The sequence below is a fragment of the Haemaphysalis longicornis genome, unplaced genomic scaffold, assembly GCF_048455015.1.
Source record: "Haemaphysalis longicornis isolate Haplotype H1 unplaced genomic scaffold, Haemaphysalis longicornis Haplotype H1 scaffold_10, whole genome shotgun sequence".
Classification (NCBI taxonomy): domain Eukaryota; kingdom Metazoa; phylum Arthropoda; class Arachnida; order Ixodida; family Ixodidae; genus Haemaphysalis; species Haemaphysalis longicornis.
The window spans coordinates 134,583,090-134,609,531 of record NW_027526204.1 but is presented as its reverse complement, the minus strand read 5'-3'; the positions used below and the strand labels follow the sequence as shown (position 1 = coordinate 134,609,531).

Genomic DNA, 26,442 nt, shown 5'->3' with positions numbered 1-26,442 from the left:
GCACTGAGCGTGAACAGAGATGCTTGTTTGAACATACTGCTTTGCTCTTCTTACCTGTGCAACACACAATGATTTTTCTTTTTTTTAAATCGAAGGTTACGTACAAGCTGAACAGCACACCAGCTTGCTATATGTGTGAACATTTGGCATGTGTCATTGGGTTCACATAGAAAAAAGCATGAAGAACTTACTTAACAGGCCCATGGGTCTTTCAGACTGAGAAATTGCCCAAAACAGCATTATATTAGGTAGTATCACTTTTCTCTTGATTTGCACAGTTTTTTCTCTAAAAATTTCGTACTTGGAACAGTACCAGGTACTTATAAAAGCCAGGCCTTACTTCAACAACAGCAAAAAAAAAAAAAAAAAAAAAGTCATAATTCCCCACTTTTTTGCCACGAGTCGTATTGGCGTGATAGGAAATTCTTGAGAGGTACATCCCAGCATGTAGTGAAGCTAGGAAGGTCATTTTTTTTTCACTGTGAATTTGAATGTTTAAACCATGCAATCAGGGAAGTAGATTTTGCATTTTGTGTTTCAGTAGTTGTTTAATTAGTGTCATTTTTAATTGGTTAGCAGGAGCACTTCAAACCTACTAGAAGTTAGAATCGATGAAAACTTGTATGCGATTGCGAAACAAACAAACAAAAAAAACTGCTTCCCATATTTCATTCTTCCCAACCTCTCGCATCTATTTATGCCTTTGTGGTAATTTTTTGTTGCATAGATTTTCCCCTATTGTTCTCAAAAACAATCTAGCGAGATTTCTAATTAACTCGGAATATAATTACCTCGCGTCAAAACTAACTGTATACTTGAAATCAGCTAACAAAAAACTGAACAAGCCCCTGAAGTTTCATTAAAATTGGTTGGAAAGCAAAAAAAAAAGTTTCAAAAGACCAGTGTGCCCCCTTAAAGGAGCCATGAAGAGAAAACACAAGTTTGGTTCATTCAAAAGATTGTCTCGTTAGAATCATACTGACACCACTTTTAAAGGCCAACTGCACTCAAATTTCACCTCGGTCAAATTTGTTTTTAATGCGTAGTAAGTACCCCCAAATAAGCTGAGACACAAGTGGTAGCCCCGTGAAACGCCTCGTTAATCAGTCAGAAGCGTTTAAAAAGGCTCCGCCGCAGACCACTCTGCACCTGCCGGCGGATCGCGTAAACAGCCATGACGCGCCTGCGACGTTCCAGCTTACGGTGGCTTTTTCCTCTGGCCAGCCACGCAGCGGGAGAACCGGTCGAGCTCTGCTGCCCCGTGCGCGCGTAGAGCTTGCGCGCAGACATTCTCCCGAACTGGTGACCGTCCGGCCGCTCGCTGGACGGCTGCAACGTCACTGCAATGGCCGCGCTCTCCTCGGTTTCGGTTTCAAAATCGCCGATTTTTGCTGGCCGCTTGCGGCGTCCACGTGCGTATTTCAGCTGTTGTATTTTGCATGTTGCTTTCTTTTTAAGCAGACTATACGGAAATAGGGTTTTCAAGAAGTCGAAATTTTGAGTGCAGTTGGCCTTTAACGTAAACTTCGCTCAAATAAGCTACATAATTAGGAAAAACGGGAATGGTTATGCGACCCACCAGCTCATTTCCCGCAACAGAACCTGTGATGTCACATGGGCTAAGCTCTGCGATTGGCGGAGGCTGGCAGAAGCAGACGCAAATTAGGTAGAGCTTACAAACTAGACGAACGAGCGATTTGCGCTTAAATTTAGGGCACATTCTTTACAAAGCAATAGGAATGATGGGACAAACAGTGAAAGTTACGAAAGCACATGTAAACATAGAAGTACTGATGCGTTCTGCTGTTCGTACTGCGCACAGCATGCTTTGGTTTAGCTGCACAGCACTATGGGGCTTGGGGTTGTCTCAGACGACACTGGCCGATTGACGCAAGCAACGGTGTCTTACGTGACCCCATTTGTCGAGCGAGCACTGTTTCAGGGAACGAATATTTTCTCCCAGAACAAAAACAAGCCAGGTTTAAATGCGGGCAAAAACAAACCAAACGCTTGCCACGGTATGGTGGCGCCATCTAGGTTACGGAACGTAAAGAAACGCGGGAACAAACCAACACCGCTACAGGGTGGAGACAACCTTTGAACGGTCCCGTGCCGCCGCAATTGGGCCAACGGGCTCAACGCGTTATTCTTTTCGTTTCCCATGAGACCTAGCAACGCGAAACAGACAATATGATTCAAACTTCTTCAGTAAACCGCGTTGCGGCGATAATTTTAGCGCGGTTTTGACACAATGACTTGCTTCGGCGGCGAGCGAGCAACCGAACATGACGGCGCCAGCGTTACGTGTCTCTACCCTGTACGGCGGATGCGTGAATGAAGGCACTCTAGGCTGCAGAGCGGTCGGTTCCCGTGATGTCACTTGGGACCGCGAAAACGCACGATTGAGCGGGAAAATCAAAATTTTAACCTAAATTGTTTAATTTCTCAGTGAATAAAGCACCGTTTGTATCCGGACAAGCGCTGGGGGCACTATAAAACACGAAATCTTTCGAATAAAACCAACTTGCATTTTCTCTTCATGGCTCCTTTAATGCGTGGAGCTGTCTCTGTTGTGGAGCTGTATACTTTGATACCTCTTTGAAAAAAATTTGTGATCCTTTCAAGGGAGACAGATGTGTAAACATTAGGAGTAGGAATTGCCGCGCGACTCGTGAGACTACTTCATTTCAGCAAGTAGAAGTCGCTTACCCTGAGCACAGCCGGGCAATTTCGTGCATCACTTCTCTGGCTCGATCTGCAGCAAAATGAGATCAAGAATAATACAACTCAGGAAGTCTTCCAGAGAATAAAGAGCCTTGCACTAACTTTGCAGCAGGGCGTGTTGAGGAGCGCTTACCGTTCATCTTGATCTTGACCATGGGGAAACAAGGGTGGACATAAAAACAGACAATCAAGAACTTGACTTGTGGCGAGAGATGAAAGGCTTGGCAAAGCACAGTAGAAAAAACATGTAACAGCAAAACACGCAATAACTGTACACACAGCATGCCTACCAAAGACCTCAGAAAAAAAGGAGTTTGTTCTTTTAAGTTAAGCTTTAAGTTAAGTTTAAATGAGTTTATTCAGTGTAGTTTAGCTTAGTTTAGTTTACGTTAGGCAAGGCTAGGTTATGTTAGGTCGGCTTCTGAGTCAAACGAAAAGGTACATGTTAAGAATTTTTCAGAATAATTCTGCTTGGAATTATTTGAGAAAATTTTCACAGATATGGCCCTCAAACTCTCCTTCTATCAACGCCTCATACCTTCTTTTATGTGGCCTTAAGGAAAGGTGGCTGCAGTCACTGCATGTTTACCATGTTTGCCCAATGTAAGAAACGTAAAACATCCAGATACTATCAGAAAAAACAGCAACCACCATGATAAATGGACAGACACGGTAATAATCTAATGGCTCAGTAAACTAACAAACTTTTTTAAGTAATCACTTTGAGCCCCTAGTTTAAATGAAGAGAATGAAGCCCATCTCAAATACAGACAGGCCGCTCCTATAAAGGATAATTTGGCTCCACATGCCCATCAGTCTTTGTGGCTTTTACATTGACTGAAACTGGGAGACAGTTGCCTAAATGAAACATTTCGTTACATGTGTGTGTGAACATCGTTACTGTCCTTATCTAATCCTAATTATTTCATCACACCACTGTCTGACACAACTTGGCAAGGATGCGGCCGCACATCTTCCTGGTGCTTCGTAGGCCTGTCATTGAAGATAAGCGCAAACATCGCACACTGATTACCTCAGCATGCGGGACCTTCGAATGCTTGGACTGCACTATATACAGTAATCCCTCATTAAAACGAAGCCAGCGGGACGGCCAAAAATTTCATTATAAGCAGTGTTTCGATATAAGCAACAGCTCAAGAAAAGCTGAAGCATTTGAGTTTTAATTGCGCCACAGCTGTGCAGAATCAAAGCACAATGTATTCAGTGAACCAAAACTTTATTCAGGTGCAAGAAAGACAGTGATCCTTGGCTGTTTCAAGTTCCTGCTGGACACGAGCAACGCCCTAGGCCTGCTCCAATTTGGCCAAGCATTGCACGAGGCTGCGGTGGCCGCACATAAAAGTGGCAGTGCCCACTTTTACAGAGGGCGTGTGGGCTTCACAAAACGCCACGAGAGTTTCGCGCTGGAAAGCGCCGCAAACACAGTGGCTCGAGTGTGAGGTTGTTGTGTTTGTTGAGCTAAAAAACCGGTTAACCGCTCATTGTGGGTACTCAGCGCAATCATGAAAACCGGCGGGTGTAGCACTAGGGGCTTTGCATTATCACCGGGCTATTTTTTCCCGAGCTGCGCAGTCGTTAAGTTAGCGACACAAGAGTTTTTTTGGCGGGCTGTTGCCAACGACACTGCTGATTCTATGGAACGAGTGTCGGCGTTGGCGCACCGTCGCATCCACTCCATTGACCAGCATCTAGGAACAAAATTCAATGACCCTACTATGCATTTGGACCGTTTGTCTAAAGTCGGATGGGGCGAATCGAGCATGACCAGCTGAAGACAATCGCCGGAAAAAGACCAGCTTGCGTTGACCCGCCATTTTACAGCCTGGCTCGCCGCTGAGTCGCCGCAGATCGGCGACGCCTCTGCTCGCCACTTCGCTCTAAGTGGGTCCAGCTCTTCGTGCGCTTCGAGTAATGCGGCCTAAAATGCATGTATTTGGGTTGGGACCAGAAGAAATTTCGAATAAAGCAATATTTCGAGTAAAGCTATTTCGTTATAACGAGGGATTACTGTACGTCATAATTAATGATTACACAGTTAAGCACTGCTGGTACTTAAAGGGACCATGAAGACAAAATACAAGTTAGATTACTTCGAAAGAACTACATAGGCCTCAGAACCTCACTCACCTACATTCCAGACACGAAACATATTTTTTAACCAGGGGAAAAAAAAAAAGGAAAAGAAAAAAAAAAAGAAAAAGAGAAAAAGAAAACACAAGACGTATTACAAATTAAAGCCGTTCCACTCAACGTGAAAGCTGTCAGAAATGCAGTGCAGTGATTTGCCACAATGGCTGTAGCACCGTTATCCACTCACTGCTACTACCCACCATGCTCTTCGCTGCCCTGTCTCACTTCCCTCTTGATGAATTGAACGGAGGCTTGTCCGATGCAATTCAAATTTCCCGCCTTCGCAGTGCTCACGCGCCCCCCGCATGAAACTGCGCCAGTGGGAGCTCTGTTCTTTTCGTGCTTGCTTTTCCTCCCGCAAGTGCTGGCACTACCGTTTCCTTACTACCCAGTTTGGAACGCGCCATTTTTTTCTTGCACTGCCACTTTTTTTCGCTTACTATCGTAAAAACCAACCCAACGAGCGTTCCGAACTAAATAAACATGGGGGCTGCCAGTTATATATGCAGATTTTGCCCCAAATGTACCTGCAGTTTTGGTTGCGCTATACAACGGGGAGATGTATGACAAGCGGCAGGAGTTCACGGGTTTCGAACGCTTATGACCATACAAACCGCTCGTCTTTCAAAGCCTCTGTGGGACGCCACGAGGACAGCCGCTACGATGGAACGCCGTGGGGCTCTACTTAGGTACAGCAAGCGAGCTATGACGACAAGGCAAGCCACTAAAGTGCTCTGCGCTTAAAATCTTTCAAATTTCACACTACAGTGACGTGTTATGGGCGGGAGAGATGTCATATCCGCCAGCACTAAAAACATGTTTTCAATGTGTGAACTGCATGTTAGCATTCAAGTGATGCATCAAATGGAACTAGAGGCTCCCCTACAATCGTCCACTCATAAGTCTGAGCGACAATTCAGGTAAACGGACGCCAATCACGCAAACAAAATTACGTGACGTCAGCGAAAAGTTGCCAGAACCTGGCCAAGGAGTCCCACTGCTTCACACTTTCTCTATCTCCATTTTTGTTCGAAGTTTGCAATTATACTGGTATCATCGTTATCAAGACAAAGCAGTCTTTCTAATGAATCAAACTTGTACTTTGTCTTCATAACCCCTTAAGGACATATTACAGCTAGCCTTTGCAAAGCAGAAGCATTTATTACCAACACAGTGTAAATCTTGCTTTCAGTCAACCAAAAGCCCCACCATACATTATAACACGGAGCAGGCATAACCGGAGCCAGCCCTGATTCATTAAAACCGACCGAAATGATGCGTCTTATTCAAAGTGAAGGTGTGGATGGCATAAGTTTCAGGGCAAAGCAAACCAGACCCACCATCAAGCCAATGTTGGGCCACCTACCAGTGTGTCGGTGGTGAAGGAGATGGTCGTCTTAGTGACCGTCACCTTGATGAACGTGTCGGGCAGTTCTGGTACGGCTCCGGTGTAGTTCATTTGTGCAAAGAAGCCCCGAAGCTGGGAGTAGGACAGCCGCAGAGGCAGTGCATATTCCAGGGTCATCTCTTTCTCCACTAGGCCTGCACAAGAGCGACACCAGGGCAACGTTTTCCTTTTATCCGAGGCAAGATATGGTAGAGGGCAGAGCGGACTATTGGGAAAGTTGGTACATTGCACCTAATAACAGCGCTATAAATGCGACACAAAAAGGTGATGTGGCACAAACGCAGTACTGACCGACTTCAGCCGTCGTAAATCTTCAGTTGCTGGTCAGATCCGTGTTTTGGCCCTTTCTTCCTTTTCTGTCGTGTTTTTAGTACCGTTTTCATTGTTTTCATTTAACAGAGAGTTCCGCCTCCTCATCGATCAGATGGTGGCAAAGTGAAGAAGCGGGAGACGAGAATAGGACAATGGGTTGTTAAAGCGCCAGTTACAAATGTGCCTGCCAGTGCTACCCTTAAGACCACTGGTACTGCACTTCAGTACTACAGTGTAGACTGCTTATAACGTATGTCGTGGGAGCTGCGAAAATCCGCACTATAAGCGGTACCACACAATTAACAAAACATGTGCGAACCCAACCATATCGCAAGTTACCTTCTAATCATTCCTTTGTTCATCATCACTCAAACGAATTTAAAAACAGAGGCACAGTCTTTATTTTGTTTTTGTTTTTTTCCGCATCACACACTGATGCATGGTCTTACAAACAGCGAGCGCGGCTTTATGTTTTGAGGATCTGCGTTCCTTAGTGTGCAGAAGAATGAATACTGCAGAGACAGAAGCAGCCTGGTTTATGCCCAGGAGGCAACGTAATAAGAACACGAGAGACGGCATTTTTTTCACCTGTGCCTTGCGTTCGTGATGTCGAAGGCGGCTGCTTACCAACAAAACATACAGTGGAAATTTACGGCGTCCTGGCTGGGCTCGCTACCTCCAAATGTTCGAAAAGGAACCGGGTGGTTGCTTATCTGCACAAGTTTCAAACTGCAACAACTTACCGCACCCTAACGAGGAGGAGAGGGGCCGCTCGCTATCTTCAGAGCTGTGCCATGGGCAAGGGCCGTTGTGGTGATTACGTGAGTGCAAACAAAACATGCGAACTAAAGGGTGCCTAGTTTTTATTTTCTGCGTCTAAGAGGACAGAAGGGAATGCGGGCTGCGAAGAATGACTGAATCTATCGCTTTTTGTTTTGTTTTTTTCTGCGACTTTAAAACGATGCCCCAGCTGCACCGGCTGATCAGCGGACAAGCTGAAAAACTGCACTATAAACGTTATTGTGGTTGGGGAAACCGCATTAAAAGTGGTACACTTATGCATTGACTTCTATGGGAGGCCTACTGGTGGACAGGGAAACCCACGTAATACCCAGTCCCGCACTATAAGCGGTTACATTCAAAACGGTCTACACTGTACACGTGCAAGTGCTAGCCAGCAAACATCAATGTGCTTTGGGAAATTCATTCAACCGCTTCGGAACTTGACGTTCTTGCAATCGCTCACTTTTGCCAGAGCTGCATAAACGTCCTCTTTTTCCTCACCCTCCCAAATACCACCTGCGTAAAAAACACCTTTAACACTCGAGAACACGAAGCGGGTAGTTCAGCTTTTGACATGAGATTCTGGAGTGAACAAGAAATTTCAAGGAAAGCTTTTTTTGTGCTGTATTGCGCGTATTTTGCATTGTATATTGTATTTCATTGTGATGTACTGAATGTATAGGAGTATACTATACTACAGTGCTTGCAGTAATGCACTGAAATAGGTACATTAGCTTCTTCTGAAATTTCAAATGAAAGCTTATTTTTCGTACCGAGTAGTATTCACTATTTACTGCATCTTTCCCACGAACTGAAAAGCACTAAAGTAGCTAGTGTAAGTGGCTTGATCTAACACCAAAACAAATGCATTTAGAATGTAAAACAAATTATTGAAGTGAACAAGATGACCACCTAAATCCTACATAGCAAATTTTTATGTCATAAAGTAGGCTAGCCGTAAAGAAATGTTTCAACCATAGCACATATGTGCAGGTTAATGAAGTTTATACATGTGGGTATTGTGAAAACTTTGCTACAAACAAGTGCATATATATAGTTACCCCATCAGGCCGCAAAATAGTTGGTACTTAAGGGGACACTGCCCTTAAAACAACGTCCTTTAATTTTTGAGTAAAATCTGTGAAACTTATCAGTCTTGCTGCTTTCCCCCCCCCCTTATTTCAAATATGCCATTATTTTTTGAGTTGGTCAATTAGTTCCCAAGATAATTAGAAATAATGAGCCATTTTTTGAAAAACAATAGACAAAACAGTGTTAGTCATAAGACTATTATTTTTATATTTTCCAATATTATGAACCCTGGTGAATGCAATAAGGCAAGCGGTCTTTTGACGCTTCACTCGGAACAAATTTTACAGCTCATTAAACTGTGGTGTCTGGAATCGGCATTCGAAATGGTTGGAAAATTGCCACTGTTGGAAAATCCAAATGTTTACAGTTTTACGACTAAAACTGTTTTGTCTATTGTTCCTCCAAAGATGGCCAATTATCGTGAATTATCTAGGGAACCAATTGACCAACTAAAAAAAAAATGGCATATTTGAAATACGGGGAGAAAAAGAAGCAAGACTAAGAAGACTTTACTTTTTCACAGAAAAGTTTCACAGAGTTTACTTAAAAATAAAGGAAGTTGTTTTAAGAGCCATGTTCTGAAGCAGCACATTCAGCACAGACATGCCACATATTGAATGCAAACTGAACACAATCTTCCCTTGCATATCTTCATGCACCTCCGAGTAGGTCCTTCGGGCAATGTCAAGCAGACCATTGACTTCAGGCTGCAACAAAAAGATTAAAGCCGTTCCACTCAATGTGAAAGCTGTCAGAAGCGCAGAGCAGTGATTCGCCACAATGAGCTGTAGCGCCGTTATCCGTGCTCACTGCTACCACCCAATGCAATTCAAATTCCCCGCCTTCGCAGTGCTCGCGCGCTACCCGCCTGAAACTGCGCCAGCGGGAGCTCTGCTCTTTTTGTGCTTGCTTTTCCTCCCGCACGTGCCGGTGTTGCACTGCCACTTTTTTTCGCTTACTAACGTAAAAACCAACCCAACGAGCGTTCCTAAATAAATGAACGTGGGCACTCCCGGTTAATTACGTATATTTTGCCTCAAATGTACCTACAGTTTTCTCTGCGCAAAACAACGGGGAGATGTATGACAAGCACCAGTGGTTCACGAGTTTCGAGCGCTTACGACTATGTAAACCGCATGGCTTTCGAAGCCTCTCAGTTACGCCGCGACGGCAGCGGCTACGACAGAACGCCATGCACGTAGCTCTACTTGGGTCCAGCGAGCGAGCTACGATGACAAGGCGCGGCCCTAAAGTGCTCTGCACTTAATAGTGAGGACAGTTTATTGTTCTGAACAGCATGAACACACTCTCCTTCTGTTCATAACAGTGAGTAGTACACAGCACAAGAGACAAGCAAGAAGAAAGTAAACAGTGTGCTTGCCCTGAACCGCTACATTACACTTTTTCTGTTAGAAATTCATGAATTAATGAATAAATCAATGAATAAAAAACTGTTCACATTGCATGCTCAACATAATATATACACATAAATTTTAGGGAGGGGTAGGGGGCAGTCTTGGGCAGTAACTAGTTACTAGTAACGCGTTACTGGTAACTAGTTACTTTTTTCAGTAACTTGTAACTGTAACTAGTTACTTTTAAGTTAGAGGAACTTGTAACTGTAACACTGTTACTTTTTTGTGGAGTAACTGTAACGATAAATATCGTTACAGTAACTTATTGCTATAAAAAAATATCGAAACGCAACACTCATTAACGACCGAAGTATAGTTTGCGCGTTTCACTTTTTCGGCCTCTCTTCCGCAGAACCTTCGTCTACTTCATCTATGCCAGCTCACTCCCTTTGCATGGGTGAAAAACATCTAGACTAGAAATGTTTAGGCATGCATGTGTGCGTGGTGTCCCACGCGGTCCCCTAAGGGCTCGAAATTTCTAAGTCTAAGCTGCAGTATTTTCCTCAGCAGCGCGACATGGCTCTCATCCATACGCTGCGACACGCGCCTAAGCGTACGTAGATGCATGTTGACGCACCAGAACCTATAGTCTGATGCGCGGCTGCACCATTTTCGCCACATCTGGAGTGCAGTGAACAGGAAAACAAACAAAGGCGAACAGGAAAGCAAACACCCACAAATGCCGCGCAACGCACTGAAAAACTTTGCACTTTCGCGGAAGCCTGGAAAACTCCGGTCAGGGCGTCTCTTTCTCATTAGCGACGTGCAGCCCTGTTTGCAGGGTTATAAAACGCCGCGGGGAGTCTCTCGGCGGCCTCACGCTGGTCCAGCCCTAAGCGCACTGTAGAGTGTTCGATTCACAAGTCGCAGTTGCTTGCAACTATTGTGCGCTTTAGAGACCCCTGGCCGTATTTGGGACCACGCGTTTGGGACCCCTGGTCTAGAGGCTTCATCGAACTGTACCAAGTGCTCGAACGAGGTCGAGGAAGTAATAAATTTCATGCCCCTCCACACATACGACGACCCCAACAATTGTGGCCCCCCAGTGCCCTCACACCAGCCAGCATCTTGGCCGGCAGACGTCTGACCACACTGCCACTGCACGAAGAAATGTTCTTGGAAAGCCTCGCGACTTTGTTTCGAGGGCTGTGGCCGAAACGAAAACAGTAGCTACATCTGCTTCTGAATGTTGGGTGCAAGGAATACTTGGGTGAGCTTCGTTCGGCCTACACCTCAAAGCAAACGAAGGGAGGGGTTCTGGGATCGGCGACGTGATTGCTGTGGAAGGCTGGGATTGTGAGAGCAGCGTTTTCCGGTTGAGACGGCAAAATCCGCCTTTGTGAGGACAGGCGGGAGGAGGCGGAGGGGGTAAACAGTAAAGCGTTTATTTCAGTTTCTATTCTCTTTAGAAATATCTTATCTCATTCTGGGGATGGGGGTGGCTGGGGGTTAGGGTGGGAGAATGACTCCGAGGGCCCACGGACAAACGTCGCTTCGGCAATGGCTCAAATTGGTCCCTGTCTCCGACCAAAATTACGAAATAAAAAGTTAACGAAGTGCTTTTTTTTAGTATCTTTCAAAAACACCTCGACAACCGATGTACTCCCACGTCCGTTTCACCTTTCCTCCAAGGGCCTTCCGTCAATCCGCAACCACCGCCCCTTTTTCCTATTCTCTCTCACTACGCGGGGCGGTCAAGCAACGGCATTGTAGGCGAAAATAAATTAAGTTGACATTGAAAGATTGTTTCGGCTGTGTTGTCATCCAGATCTGTATAGTAAAAGTTCGGCCTCTCTGATTCCAACCTTTAAAACAACGAATTCTATGCTACAATGATGTTTGCAAATAAATTTCTTACAGCGAGAGTGCAGCAACAGAAAAATAAAGTTCCTTATGATGGATAGAAAACTTCCGTAATAAAAAAAAAATGAGGCGCACATAACGATTGTTGGTTTGGGCATGAGTGTGCATCATTTTAGGTTCCCCTGGTGTAGGCTTTACGACGTATAACTTATGCTACCTGCACGCCTTCGTACGTTTCTATTAAATAAGCCAAATTTTTTTAGCTATTACTTAGTTTTATACAGTAACGGAAAAGTAACGACGTTACTTGTTTGCAGTAACTGTAAATGTAACTAGTTAATTTTGGAAAATTCGTAACTGTAACTGTAACAGAGTTACTTTTTTGGGTTAGGTAACTGTAACTGTAACACTGTTACTTTTTTTTGGTAATGTGCCCATGACTGGTAGGGGGTTGGGGGTTAACATAACCACACAATAATATGAAAAACTGTTTTCTTGAAAATATCAAGCACTAACTATGTAACATTTCACGGACTACATTGGAGCATCTAAAAAAAGATTGCTGTCTAGTACCGCCACTCATGTAAGGTTACTTAGTAGGTTTTCTTGTTTGCAGCAATCGAAGGGGCTCTGGTGGCCATACACCTTCTCTTTTAACCTCCTGCACCTCTTTCGGCTTTTGTACTGATAGGCCGTGGTTTGTTTGTTTATGAATGAATGAATGCTACAGTAAAAGCTCGTTATTTCGAACTCGGTTAATCCGAACTTTCGGTAAATCCGAACTCCCGATAATTCGAACGCGTCGGCATCTAGAACGGTTAATTCGAATTACGATCCCCTCGTTTCCATCTCTCCTGGCAGAAAAAGTCGGCCCAGAGTGACTACAATGCGTTGCAAATGCAGACCAAACCAAATTTACTGGAGATGCAAAACAGCGAAACAAAAAAAATGACAGCGCGGCGCGCGCGCTACGCTCCTGCAACAACTTATTTCACGTCTACAGAGGGCGCCGCGCCACCGGCGCCCATGCTCCAGCGTATGCCATTATAATTTAGGATGCATTATTTATGAAATCACCTGCCACAAATGTGTAGTAGCGCCTAATTGGCGATGATGAGTCCAGAGGTGGCTTCGTTGTGTTCTGCCCCAGCAGTGTGGTGCGATTTCCATCCATTCTAGCGCCCGCCCGCTAATTCGAACTCCGCTTAAAGAACAATCTTATGATCCCCTTCGAGTTCGAATTAACCAGCTTTTGGTGTAGCACTTTGACCTGTAATCTGCATTCAGGTGCTTCCATTTAGTTTCATTTATTGCATTCGTAAAAGTTTAAGACACTCAGTTAGCAACATTTTGTTCTCCTATATGTACTAGGAGTTTGCAAGGTTTCGCGTATGTCTGTAAAGATGGCATGTAGCGCTTCATTACTGTTCTGGTATTTTAAGATGATGAAGATATCATTAGACAGATACTATATGTTGGTCGGATCTTTTTACTGAAAAGACGAAAACAATATCGAGAAATAATACATCAACCCCCCCCCCCCCCCCCCCCCAAAAAAAAAAGAAAAAAGAAAAGAAAGACGTAATAACAGTGCGTGCTGAACTGACCTTTATGCTGAAGCAAAGCTGCAGAACTCTGTTCCAGGTCCCCTTCTGATAAACCACGTCGTCCCGTACTACCGTGCATACGAATTCGTACATTAGGCCGTACCGGCTATCGCTGATGTACTGCGTATAAAATAACACAAGCACACAAGTTTGAAGGTACATTTTGTTGCTGTGCTAACTCTGCCACAATGGACAGGCAAGAAAATGCTACTTCACACCTGGTAGTTTAAGACAATTACAACATGTAGAAAAATAATTGAAATAAAAGATAAAACATCACTAAGCAAAGTAGAATCATTGAACAGAACAGATGTCACTCAACAGTACAAAACACAGAAATAAAAACATTTAGACATTGCCGGAAAGTAAAGTTTAGTAACATCCACAATTTTTGAATATATACATTTATATAGTACGGCAAAAAAAAAAAGATAACGTTTCAGTTTATCATTTCAAAACAAAACAGAATGCGCACCATGCTGTGAAGTTTACAAACACTCACGTCTTTAGGCAAAGCCAATTATTATTCCCCTATTACTGGTAATTTTTAAATGATCAAAAAAGAGTGAATAGTTCGAATGGTAAAAGCAGCCAGTGAATCTAACCAACCAGCAGACGCCATTCCCGAAACAACTCAAAATTCTGAGCATTCACACCCCTCTAGCTACACTGTTTCTGCTGTGTAAGTATCTTCTTCAAGTTTTATTCAAGACAACGTAACAAATACTGTCTTGAGGGGCACAGCTCAAGGCAAACCCGTCGCCCGACGAAGGCAATGCCACCCTTAGCAGCATATAAGGGAAAAAAGTACAATGAAAGTACAAGGGGTAAAAAGCATGCGCATTGGTACACGCTCATGCAACAGGTCATGATTACAGTTTTTTTACAAAGCTGTTTACAATCTCGAGACAAAATGGAAACAATAACTGAGGACGAACAGAAAAATTCAAATACACACATTTCAGCAGTACGTTCTATCATACAACAAAATAACAAATTTGTGAGTGCAAGTTCAAGAAAAGGTTTACATCAAGTCGATCGAAAATAGATTTCTAAGAGATTTCTAAGAGATTTCTTGAACTTTGACAGCGTTGTTTCAGAAATTAATGTTTCTAATACCATGGAGTGCTCATTCAATGCATCCGGTATTTTTTAGGATAATTTTTGGTCCCCATAACTTGTTCGGGATCTAAATTGCACAAAACAGGCTTTTAAAGTCGGCACCAATCGAGGGCCGCTTGCCAACTTTTCTACTGCGCCACAGCACACACATCTCCGAGGTGAAGTGCATTTAAGTCGCTTGTCGCAGAGAGGGACGATGATGACGAGGATGATGGAGGGAAGGAAGAAAACTGACGATGAAGAGGAGGATGAGAGGAAGGAGAAAGCTTAAGAGGAGGGAACGATGGTAATGCAGAGGAGAAGGAAGATTAGGAAGAGGAAGAACATGATGATGAGGCGGTAGAGGAAATATATGAACAGGAAGACGATCACGGAAAAGGATGATGAGGAAATAAATCAGGGGGAGGAGGAAGATTAAGAGGAGGAGGATGCTGATGATCAGGGGAGAAGGATGAGAATGAGGAAGATGAGAAGGAGGGAGAAAAAGACGATGATGAAGAGCAAGGGGAGGAGGGGAGCCCACCGACCTCGGCGTAGGTGCCCAGCAGTGTGTTCTCGCACTTGCTGAGCACCACGCGGAACGGCTCGACATGCTCGAGGATGTGCTTGAGGCAGACGCAGTTGTGCACGGCCGCCTCCATGGAGCGCAACGTCTCCACCCGGGGTACTTGCACCAGGGATGCCAGCAGGGACTCCATGTCTGAGAACTTGGCCAGCAGGAACTGGGGAGAGGAACGATGGTACATGCACGACCTGGCCCATACGAGAAGTGGGAAGATTTTTTTTTTTTTTCGTGTACCTTCTTAACCCGGAGCGCAGTATTAGGGCGCGTGCTACGTCAGGAAGATTCATCAGTTACAAGCAGCGGATGAAGCTTATGAAACAACCCAACGGGAAGTCTCAGCCCATCTGCTCCATTACCTGGAGACGGTCGGCCTCACGCAGCGGCAGTACTGAAGTGACTGACTGATATGCCCGGACTGACAGCCCTATCTCTTATTCTTTATTCCCTCTTTATAGCTTTCTCTGCCTCTATCTTATTCTTTCGCTCCCCCTCTACTTTTCTTTCCCTGCACTGGGTTGTATGCAGGTGAGCTCCCTGCAGAGCTCAAAATATCCCCAGTGCATTTCCTTTCCTTTTCCTCTCCCGCAACCGCCCCCCCCCCCCCCCCCTCTCCCCACCACTAACGAAAAATGTGAACGAACACTGAAATAACAAACATATGGCAGTATGAAAATTTATACAAAAGCAATACACAAATTTGTACAGGTGTTGCCTTTAACATAGATCATGATGTTATGACGATTTTGTTAGAGAACAAACATGAAAGGAGGGTAGCAATTTTTAAGTGAAGATGGAAGAAGGGCAGTCATGTCAGCCACTTGAAACAAAGTTGGTGGCGGCAGCACACTGTTGGACGTGTTCAGCGGGGAGGTGTGCGTGCTGCAGTTCGTACACATCCCACTGGAGCGATGTGTACAAGCAAGTGGTAGGAAGCATGAGTTGTTAGGGGAACAAGGTCTGAAGGCACAGCAATCTATCTCAAACTTGAAATGAAATGGAGTTGCTGCAGAGAATGGACGGGCCACGCACAGGTCATATTTTATGTGCAGGGGATGACAGGTAGTCCTGCGCACGTTTGAATGTCGTAGCTGGGTACTGTATGTCCTGCAGCGCAATGCCTCAAAGGGGCCATGCAGGCGAAATAGAAGTTTGTTTTATTCAAAAGATTTAGTGCTTTAGCGCAAACAGCTCATTTGGCAAGCTCAGGGGTTTCCCCAGGCATCGAATCAAGGGGGGGTGCCTCAATGGCTCAGGGGGGGGGGGGGGGGGGGGGGGTTAATAAACTAGAAAAGCTGTTTTTTTATCCAACTAGTTAAATAATAGACGTCTGTTAACCAAACGCTCATCCCCGTGATGTACGTTTTTCATTTTCTTTATATATATATATACACTTGATAGGCGGTGCTTTCTATTCAATCTAAGAAAAAAACAAATTTAGAGAAATTCATTTTTTACCATGAAAGGTCCGTATTCAGTTTTTTTTTAATTTCTCGCCATTTATCAGGCCATTTCTCAGGCTACTGCCATGAATAGCAGACGGGCAGCCCGCGCTTGCGCAGATCGATACTGAAAAAGGTCCATACAAGGACTGACAAGAGTGAAATTTGGGGATTCAAGGGAAGGGGGGGTGTCCAGAAAAACTAGGGGAGGTCAACACACCCCCTAGGGGGGGTGTAGGGAGATCACTGGGCAAGCTTATAAGCCCTGCCTAATTTGCGTTTGCTTTTGCTGGCCCCAGCCAATTGCACAGCAGGGCTTATGACATTATAGGTTCTGTTGCGGAAAATGAGCTAGTGGGTCACATGGCCATTTTCTTTTTTCCTAATTATGTAGCCTATTTGAGCGAAGTGTGCACTAAAAGTGGTGTCAAATGATTCTAACGAGGCAATCTATCGAATTAACTAAGCTTGTGTTTGGTCTGCACGGCCCCTTTAATGTTGCACACCTGGAAGTTGTAGAAGAGCTCTTCGCTGTCTAGGAGCTGCTGAACCGCCTTCTGCCGCTGCACAATGGTGGCCAGGTCCCGAGGAGGCTGCAGCATGTTGACCCGCAGAAGCCTCGACCCACCCGGGGTCTTGGTGTGGTTCAGGATGCCAAACAGCGTCACGGGGCTCCGGGGCACCAGGGTGTTCGTCAGAAGCTCCAGGTCACGCATGGTGCGAGAGTCTGCCAGTTTTGGTGCGGAATGGCGACGCTTAAAGACGGGCACCAAACGGACACATGGAAAGAGTTTCTGTGTTGAGACCGTCATGGAACAACTCCTGAAGGCATTTCTGGGCAACTGTCCCACAGTTCTTTCTTAGCATGGTACCACTTAAAGGGGCCCTGCAAAACTTTTTTCGACTTTTTTTTATATTCTAAATGCTTGCAGAACGTAGTCAACCAACACATCCGGTACTTAGATAAGGGGGTCACAAAGTACTGCAGCCAAAAAATGCTGCTCTATGCCCATCAGATAATTTAGAAACTTGCTCAAAACATTTTCCTCTCTTCGTCGGTATTGGCGTTCTTCAACCACTTGAATTACGTCATTACAGCGGTGCAGCAGCTACTGGCCAGCTTTCCTTCTGTTGCAGCAATGACCGCATTTGATAGCCACTTAAAAAGGAAGCCACAAAAGCAAAGCAGAAACGTAAGGTGGATCTGATGTGACGAGCAAATCAAACAACGCCACTCCGTGCTGGCGATACCTATAGCAGAGTCCTTCAATGCTTCTCTGGTCATGAAACTCCCGGCCAAGTTTCGTACGGATACAAAGGCTACCGCGAGTGGCTCCACCGCAGATCGGAGGGCATTGAGCGGCCACCGCTGCTCTGTAGCCAGACCGGCAGGAAGGAATGCAGTAGCAGCATGCCCGTTCGCACCAAATTTTTTCGCCACTCACAAAATGATAAGTCCCTTTGAGCGGCCCACGACACTTGAAGCGACAGTGCACTGCTGATAAGGCGGCGCGCGTCTGTTTTATCTTACTCCGTGGTCCGTTCCTTGCCATACGCGCTCTGACTACGCCCCCGGCTGCCCTCCGATCAACACCACCGCCGCGGCACGGCAGCGTACGAAGCTCTCCCATAGCGTGATGGCGAAGTTTCATGACCAGAAAGGCATTAGGACTCTGACTATAGCTTTCACAGTGCCTCCAGACGCGACAGAAAAAGTGAAAGTGTTTATCGGATGTGTTGCAGAGTACACTCCGTTCCCAGGTAAGTACAACCCGAACACTTCCAGAGCGATGCAGAGCATTAATTAAACGCTTTGATATGCTGCACTTCACCCCTAAACAGACTTAGAAGATAACAAACCATCCTTAATCATGAAAAGAATGTGAAGAACTGAGCTACGAGAACTTTTGCGTTAAAAATGTTACGGATCTCGAAAAAAATTAACTATCACTGGGCCTTGAATCCACGCTGCTTGCACGAAAGCCCACAACCCTACCCCTATCCTACTGAGGCCAAACACCAGAGTTGTTTTAACAGTGCTTCAAAAGAATAGAAGGAGCATTCGAAGCAAACCTACATGTAGATGGTGCTGGGTGCCTGGAAGTGCCTGCCTCGCACTTAGTAGGGAAAAGAATTTTGCCTACCTGAAGTATGAAGGAGGGACATTGAGAAGCCACAAACACTTTCTGGCTGCCCTCTTGGTTTCCATATTGTGTGTTCTCAGTAGCACCATTTTATGAGAGCTGCGATAAACAAGCTAGCCCACACTGAAGAGAGGTTTTGGGGTTCGTTTCTGGCAGACATTCCGGCTAGTTGGCATTATAAGTGACCTTTGAGCCAGCTTAAAAGAACATGAGCACGAAGAAAAGGTGCCCATCCTGTCTTTCGTGTCTTTTCTTTGCGCTCCCATCCCTCTGTAGCTGTCTAGTGCCAGGGTTATGGGCTCACATGCATAGAGTCTCTGCGACAACATTTTAGAAAATATGTTCACTCTTTGACGTACAACGGAGAAAAATTCAAATCTAGGCTTTGCTGTGGGATATAACATAAGAGATGATGATACGGATATGAATTCATCTAGCCCATCAAACAGAATCGGCAAACAAATTCCGAAAAGCTAACAGAGGGTCCAATTTGGTCTTGAGTGCCCGTTTACGACACCGTTGGTGCAAGTTTTCCTCGAGCAGCCACGCCTGTTTGCTGTGGTCTTAGTACAATATCAGTGAAGTGAACGGTGGCTACTCATGAAGCAGTGACCCCTACCAATCCTGGCGACGCCGTCCCCCGTGCTGAAGGTCACTTTGACGGAATGGGCCGTGCAGGCGATGTTCTGCATCACTTCCACGTAGTGGATCAGGGCAGCGACAGCAGAGAGGGCGTAGAACCTGCCGGGAAGCACATGAAAGGATCATATTAGATGGGCAGCAACACAGATTCAGTAACGTGAACGCTTCTAAAAAGAGGTAAGAAACAGTCGTAACGCAAGAGAGTGGATATTGAGACAGCATTGACAATCCTTTGTTGGTAAGAAGACCATGCTGAAGAAAGCACTGCTTCAGTTTGATCCTTCCAATGATGCTTTTGTGTTAAAAAAGGTGCGATTAAAGGACCAGTGACACGAAATTTCAAAGCTGAGATAGCTATGTAAAATGCTTCCTTTTTATGACGAAATATCTCCCAGCAAGTTTCAACAGTAGCCATTCGGTATAACAGATTTTAAATTCACTTTAATGTCTGCCTGCACGAGAAAGCCCAGATCGGGCCAGCATCTGCTACTTGCCCTAAACTGCCGACGTAGGGGCTACTGTAACATAGCTGATGTGCTCACTGCAGTTGGCGCGCACTGCTACGCCGTGTGTATCACATCATGGCTTTGTGACTGATGTCATGCTGCCCAGGTGCATGGGGATGGTGAAGACCTCTGCCAATCTGGGCGAGCGCATGCACTCGCTCACTCGCGTGTCCAGACCGGCAGTGGTGCGCCAATAATGGTGACATCAGGTGCCACCTCCTGTCATGGCGGCATCTCGGCGTTCTTTTTGTCGAAACCGAAACTGACACGAATAAACAACGCCGTAACTGATAGTGTACGCTGCGATAAACCGTCTAACGTGCCATTCTGTGATTAGTGGGCTAATAGGTACCCATAGGAGCAAAAAAAACATAACGCGAAAATTTCGTGTCAGTACTCCTTTAAGGGGGCCATTGATTAAAAGGATTTGTTGATTATTTTTTAGTTGCTGTTAGCCTGATTGCCTTTTTTTTATCGTACCCGTATGGGTCGAACAGGTAATTTATACTTTAAGTTCGAATGCTTCCTATGCATCCAAGGTTTCCCCAAGCATGAAACACTGAATTTGTAACGCATGCTACATATTATTTATTTGTTGCCACGGTTAAGCTTCAAATACAGGTTAAATAAAAAGGATTACAGTCACAGCACCCCAAAGAAAAAAAATTAGCGAGGGTTGCTTCCTTTCCTTTTTTACAATTTCATGTACATCTCATACAAACAATTGCACTGGTCTGCCCCAGAACTTTGAGTCTGCAACACTTCCCGGTAAACACAGAATCACAAGTTTCTTTTACTATCAAGCTGCAAAGAAAATATTCAGTATTAAATTGTACAGACAAAAAAATAGTTCAAAGTGAATTGCAGCAGAAAGCCAAAAGAACTGCTCAAACAAAATACTATTGGTAAGAAACCTAAGAACACAAACCGCGTATAAGTAGGCCCATTAAAAAAATCCCGCGCCATCCCCACTAATGTGAAACCTGGGAAGGGGCGAAACATGCAGTGTACCTATAAGTGTATTCTAGGCACCTTGGTGTTTTTGCCAACAGAGACGAAACCGTTGGGGGTAGAGGTATAATGCTTTGCTGTAAAAGTCTCTTGTCTTTTGTCTTTGAAGCATGAAGCGTTCTAGCACAAGGCGTAAATGAGTGTCCCGGTGTTTTTTTAGTATGCGTTACGAAGCGTTTTAGCGCGAGGCGTAAACAAGTGTCCCAGTGTTTTTTTTTTGTTGTTGTTTTTTGTAGACGTTGCATTCTAGCTCAAGGCGTTAACAACTGTCCCGTGACTACATGAGACGACGGTTACGATGACGACAGGAGACGCAACAGCCCAAGTCCCTGAGGGGCTTCCGCCCCAAAAAATTACACCCCCACATTCCTTCTTCTGGAGCTGTCGACAGGCACGGGATAAAAAATAGTCCAGCAAATATTGTGCATCCACCCAAGAATTCTAAACATAAGCAACAAGGCATTAACTTACTTTCACCAACCAAACGCACATCTGTCTACTATTTTCCACCGAGGGGAAGAGAAAAACATTCGTCGCACTTAGTACATGCATCGAAGGTGTTAGCATTATGGTTTCCCCCGATCTAATACTTCCTTCCTGCCCCACTGTGTTTGTACCTCTTTCTTTACTTTCGTCACTTCGTCTTTTGGTGCAAATTACTTTGACAGGCAGACAGGCGCCACTTCACATTACAGCTCACCCAGATTCAGAGTCCTCCTTGACTGGTGGGCACCTGTTCTAGATTACGTGCCATTCACATTCTTCGCCTGTCACGCGGCTTGCACAATTAATGGGCCACCTCTTGTTATGCCATTAGCAATAAGCTGATGCAGACCGGTGCTGACGCATCTGGATCTTACTCTGGGGACTCAGGTTTAACTACAGTGCAAACTGAAACGTGGTTTTAAGTGCAGAGCACTTTAGGGGCCCGCTCGCTGAGCCAAAGTAGAGCCACACGGCGTTCCGTCGTCGCGGCGTAACCCAGAGGCTTTGAAAGGCAAGCGGTTTATACAGTCACAAGCGTTCAAAACTCGTGTACCGCTGGCGCTTGCCATACATTTCCCCGTGGTTTAGTGCAAAGAAAACTGAAGGTACATTTGAGCCAGAATATACATAATTAACAGGCAGCGCCCGCGTTCATTTAGTTAGGAACATTCGTGGGGTTGGTTTTTACGATAGCAATGCCGGCACGTGCGGGAGGAAAAGCAAGCCCAAAAAGAACAGAACTCTCACTGGCGCAGTTTCAGGCAGGGGGGGCGCGTGAGCACTGCGAAGGCGGGAAATTTGAATTGCGTTGGGTGGTAGCAGTGAGGAGGTAACGGCGCTACAGCATATTATGGCAAATCACTGCTCTGCACTTCCGACAGCTTTCACGTTGAGTGGAACACCTTTAAAATTTTTTTTGCCCTTTACAGTGGCAGTCACTTTCTTCATTGGACAACTACAACGATGACAATTTCTCACACAAAGAGGCTCCTGAGGCTTTCGCTTACAGAGAGAAAGAGGCTATAGCTATGCATGAAGAAAGTGCCACTTCCCCCCCCCCACTCACTTGTTAACGACCTCGGTCTCGACTGAGCTGTACTCTGGAACACATAGATTCCTGATGCACTGGATGCCGGCGTTCTCGCTGAAAAGCTTGCGGGGCAGGCTGACCACTTCGGTTAACGGTATCTCCTGCCTCAGCTGGTGATAGAGCTGAGGCATGGAGCTGCCCTCGAGCACTGTCTTGGGCAGGATGAGCTGGACAGAAGGAAGAAGGTAAAGCCTCGTTCAAGACTAAAGACAGTAGCGTCTCGCTAAACTGCAGATGGTGGGAAGGCATAAAGCGTGTGTATGAAAGGTTAATGAAGCAGACATGCCGTATTTTCGCGTGTATAACCCGCACCAAAAATGCGAAAATTTCAGTGGCAAAGTAGGGGTGCGGGGAATACGCGGGATTTTTCCTTTAGTGCAGCTTCACGGCACAACGCACATTGCGGTGAAGCTCCTATGCAGTAATACTGACTAAGCCTTCCAGGGCAGCGATTGCGCAAAACATACAAGGACAAGGAAGAAAAAACAAGGACGAGCGCACTCTAACAACCGAATTTTATTAGGGAATAGTGACTTTCAACTTGCAATCAGTGTATACTTCTTGCTATATATACGCTTCTTCTGTCTACATAGTACGTGATGCTTGAGCAGTAGCTTTGGTGCAGCCTTTCCTGTATCAAATGTGCGGGCAATACGCAAGGACTTTTTTTTCTTTTCCGGTGGGCTGAAAGTGGGGGTGCGGATTATATGCAGTGTGGGTTATACATGGGAAAATATGGTATGCCCTAATTAATCACTTAAAGAAGCCATGAAGACAAATACAAGTTTGGGTAATTAAGGGGAGACACTGCTCTTAAAACAACTTCTTTTAATTTTAAAGTAAACTCTGTGAAACTTGTCAGTCTTGCTGCTTCTCCCCTAATAATTTCAAATATGCCATTATTTTGTGAGTGAGTCAATTACTTACTGCAGAGCCGGTTGTTCCTCTCCAGAAAATTTAGGACACATACTGCAAAAATGCCCACGGACCCATCATACCCGAATCACTCATCATAATATGATTGCAGCCTACGTGGCGAAAAGACTAAGGGAGAAGGACTTTACGCTGCTCGAAGAGCCGCACTACCGAGTGCCTGGAGGTGCACTAGTGCCCGACCTGGTGGCCACAAGAGGCAGCCAGACCGTCGTACTAGACACACAAGTAGTGTCCACTCTGCACCCCCTGACCCATCTCCATGCAACAAAGACTGAACCAACTAGGAAATGAACGACCTTTAGTGTCAACAATCACTATGAACTACCGAGGTGTTTGGGCTTCTGAAAGCGTCAAGACGTTACGCGACCTGGGCCTCGGACGCAGGGACTTCAAGTTACTAACAATCCGATGCCTTCAAGGAGGCTATCATGGCTTCTGTGCCCACCAACGTATGACGACCACCTTTGGTGGCTGAGGGGCAAGTTGCCCCGGCTGCTGCCTGTGTAACCTGGGAACCACTTTTCCCGCTCTAAAGCAAAGTGGGAATCTCCCTCTCCGTGGATGGAGGGTGGGGGAGGGGGGGGGGGGGGGAAGAAAAAGAGCCAAATGCCTCGTCATCTAATTAGTGACGCGCATGAATGGATTAACGAGATTCCCACTGTCCCTTAATTAATTTAAAATTAAAAGTTGTTTTAAGGACATATGTCCCCCCTTAAAAAAGGCTGTGTTGCCCCAATAACAATGGCACCACTTTAACGCAAACTTCAAACAAATAATAAAGATATTAAGAAAACAGATGAAGCAACGACGACTCCCCATCCACTTTCCGGTTATTTCTCTGTGACGTCCCAGAATCTTGTTTGTGTGATTCGTGGCCGCTGCCCTAAGCAGCCGCCAAGAAACATGACTGGGCAATTGTAGTGGGGTCGCTAGTTCCACTCAATCATATCACTTGAATACTGATAAGTGTGTTTTTGTGCTGGCCTATAACAGGTCACTCTTGCCCATATTAGGTTACTGCAGCACGAAATCGCATAGCTTTCTGCCGGACAAGCTCTGGGGGCACTATAAAGCACGAAATCTTTCGAATAAAACAAACTTGTATTTTCTTGCACGGCCCCTTCAAATTTGCGTGCAAACTTCCAAATTGTCCCCCCAAAGTAGGGGAGGGGGCTTAGAATCGAGTAAATACGGTACTTGTTTGAACTGGCTTTGAAATGGCTTTAAAATAGCCACCATTGTTATCAGGACAAAGCAGTCTTTCTAACGAGCCGAATTGGCATTTTGTCTCCATGTCCCTTCAAAAAAGTCTAGTGGCATAGCCCACCTCATACGGGTCCAGCACTTGCAGCTTCATGATGGTGTTGGTGTACATGCGGTTGTCAGGGAACTGGGCCAACACCAGCTCGGGGTTTCTGATGTCAAAGGACGCCATGCCGACCTCTCCCCTGGCAAGGCCTCGTCCTTCGACGAGAGCTGTGTTCGTAAAGTACCGTAAAATTCCGAGCAAGCGCCCCCCCCTCAGCAAGTCGGAATGGGCCTTTTTCCAGTAGCGATCTGCGCATGCGCGGGCTGCCGGTCCGCCATTCTTGGCAGGCACCTCGGGCAAAATAAACAAAAGCGCGCCCCTCAGTTTTCTGCTTAGGGAGCGGCTATAATCTGCACGTTTTCTTTTTTTTCTCTTTGGACTCCTCGAGGTGGGTTCGTACGTGCATACAATAATGGCTTTATGGCTTTCTAAGAAAAGGGGCGAAGACGCTTGAGACTGACCACGCTGCCAGCACATGGCTACCAGTGAGGGGGTTACGAAAATGAAAAAGAAAGTGGGGGGGGGGGGGGGGGAGGCTTCGAACACGGCAGATTAGTCACGAGAACGTTCGCCTGCTACCGCGACATTCATGTGAAAGGTGCGAGTGACGGGTCAGTGCGGGAGGGGCAGCAAGACCAGGATATTTTGTGCACGAGTTCTCCGAAAGCCAAACTTTCTTGGGGGTGTGCCTTACTGCCATTTTTAGTTCGCCGTGGCGGCCGCTAGAGGGACCGGTACTGGAAAAAGGTCCATTACCGGCAAAGTGGAGGGGGGGCGCTATCCCGGAACGGCACGGAAATTCAAGATGGCGGCGACAATTCTTTTACGAAAAAAAAAAAACGCAGTGCGCGTGGTTTTAAACTTTCATTAGGAAGATGAACTTTATTACGCAAAAGATGTTACTGTTAGTTACTTTGGAAACCATTGCAAAACTTAGCAGCAAAAAAAAGAAAAATTGTTCGCAGCACTCTGCTGCCCCAGTCTTCGGGTGCCACGGCTTGATCTTACTGCTGTTCGTCACTTTCGAAACCATCGAAAGACTCCTCAGAGTCTGTAGCAAAAAAAAAAGTTCAGCGCACTCGTCTTCCAGTCCGCCCCAGTCTTCTGGCACCACGGCTCCGACATCTGCCAGCCCGGCGTGCAGGTCGCCGTCCTCGGAGCTCGAGTGCGTTTCCCCTTGAAGCAGCGCGCCACTGTTTCCTCCGGTACAGCAGCCCACGCCTCGGCAACAAAATCAAGGACCTGCTGCCACGACGGCTTCTTAAAGTTGCCTTTTGGCGTCGTTTCGCCATCGCAGGGAGTCGCGGCAGTCCGGAAGGCGCTTACTGCTTCCGCAGATTCCTCGGGCGTCCTCTGGCCCTCGTTCATGGCGCGGCGCACTGCAACGCCAAACCGCTGCTTCCACCTGCTTATGTAGTGGCTGGAAGCTACAAAGTTACTCAACTGCATGCTGCTTGCTATTTTCACAGCCTCTTCAGACAGCAGCCGGTTGCTAACGGCGCGTCCCGCGCTTCTTTCGCCCTCTCAGAACTCGAACAGCGCATTGTCCACGTACTCGCTGAACACTGGGACGCCGTTGCTTAGCTTCCGTCGAAGTTTTGCTGAAGGAGATTGTCGAAATTCTTCACCCATTTCCGTATGCGCTTTCGGTCGAGCTCGAACTGTCGAGAGGTCTGGTGCACGTTTTTCCCGTGCTCTCGGTGCCATCGGATCACCTCGATTTTCTTTGCAACTGTGTAGGAATGCATGACCTACCACCGCCAAAACAAAGTAACAAATGGCGCGTAGCGTTCGGTTGAAGCAGGATTGTTTTGGATTGGATTCTTAGACTGGCTCCGGCAAGCCAGTGTTGCCTGCACGCGGTTCGTGATAACTGCGCGGAGGGGGGGGGGGGGGG

General features: G+C 46.0%; 2 protein-coding genes across 5 annotated transcripts in view; both read right to left on the bottom strand.

Annotated features, from left to right (window-relative positions):
- The window catches only part of LOC144159371 (mutS protein homolog 4-like), a 51,626-nt gene extending 43,856 nt beyond the window's left edge, over positions 1–7,770 (bottom strand). Inside the window, exons 1-2 of one of the 2 annotated variants that reach the window (XM_077690808.1) lie at positions 6,242–7,770; positions 2,710–2,755 (exon numbers count right to left, since the gene is read on the bottom strand). In XM_077690808.1, the coding sequence (XP_077546934.1) occupies positions 2,710–2,738 (29 nt within the window). In that variant the 5' untranslated portion in view covers positions 2,739–2,755; positions 6,242–7,770. Of the gene's footprint in view, positions 1–2,709; positions 2,756–2,857; positions 2,895–6,241 lie in introns of those variants that run through there. The other variant, XM_077690807.1, reaches the window with a different exon arrangement.
- A 131-nt stretch (positions 7,771–7,901) lies between these two features.
- The window catches only part of LOC144159372 (mutS protein homolog 4-like), a 98,420-nt gene continuing 79,879 nt past the window's right edge, over positions 7,902–26,442 (bottom strand). For all 3 annotated transcript variants that reach the window (XM_077690811.1, XM_077690810.1, XM_077690809.1), the window contains 7 exons: positions 24,564–24,712; positions 22,277–22,467; positions 19,185–19,306; positions 16,928–17,148; positions 14,945–15,139; positions 13,296–13,415; positions 7,902–9,177 (listed from right to left, as the gene is read on the bottom strand). In XM_077690811.1, coding sequence (XP_077546937.1) covers positions 9,010–9,177; positions 13,296–13,415; positions 14,945–15,139; positions 16,928–17,148; positions 19,185–19,306; positions 22,277–22,467; positions 24,564–24,671 — 1,125 coding nt within the window. In that variant the 5' untranslated portion in view covers positions 24,672–24,712 and the 3' untranslated portion in view covers positions 7,902–9,009. The remainder of the gene's footprint in view (positions 9,178–13,295; positions 13,416–14,944; positions 15,140–16,927; positions 17,149–19,184; positions 19,307–22,276; positions 22,468–24,563; positions 24,713–26,442) is intronic.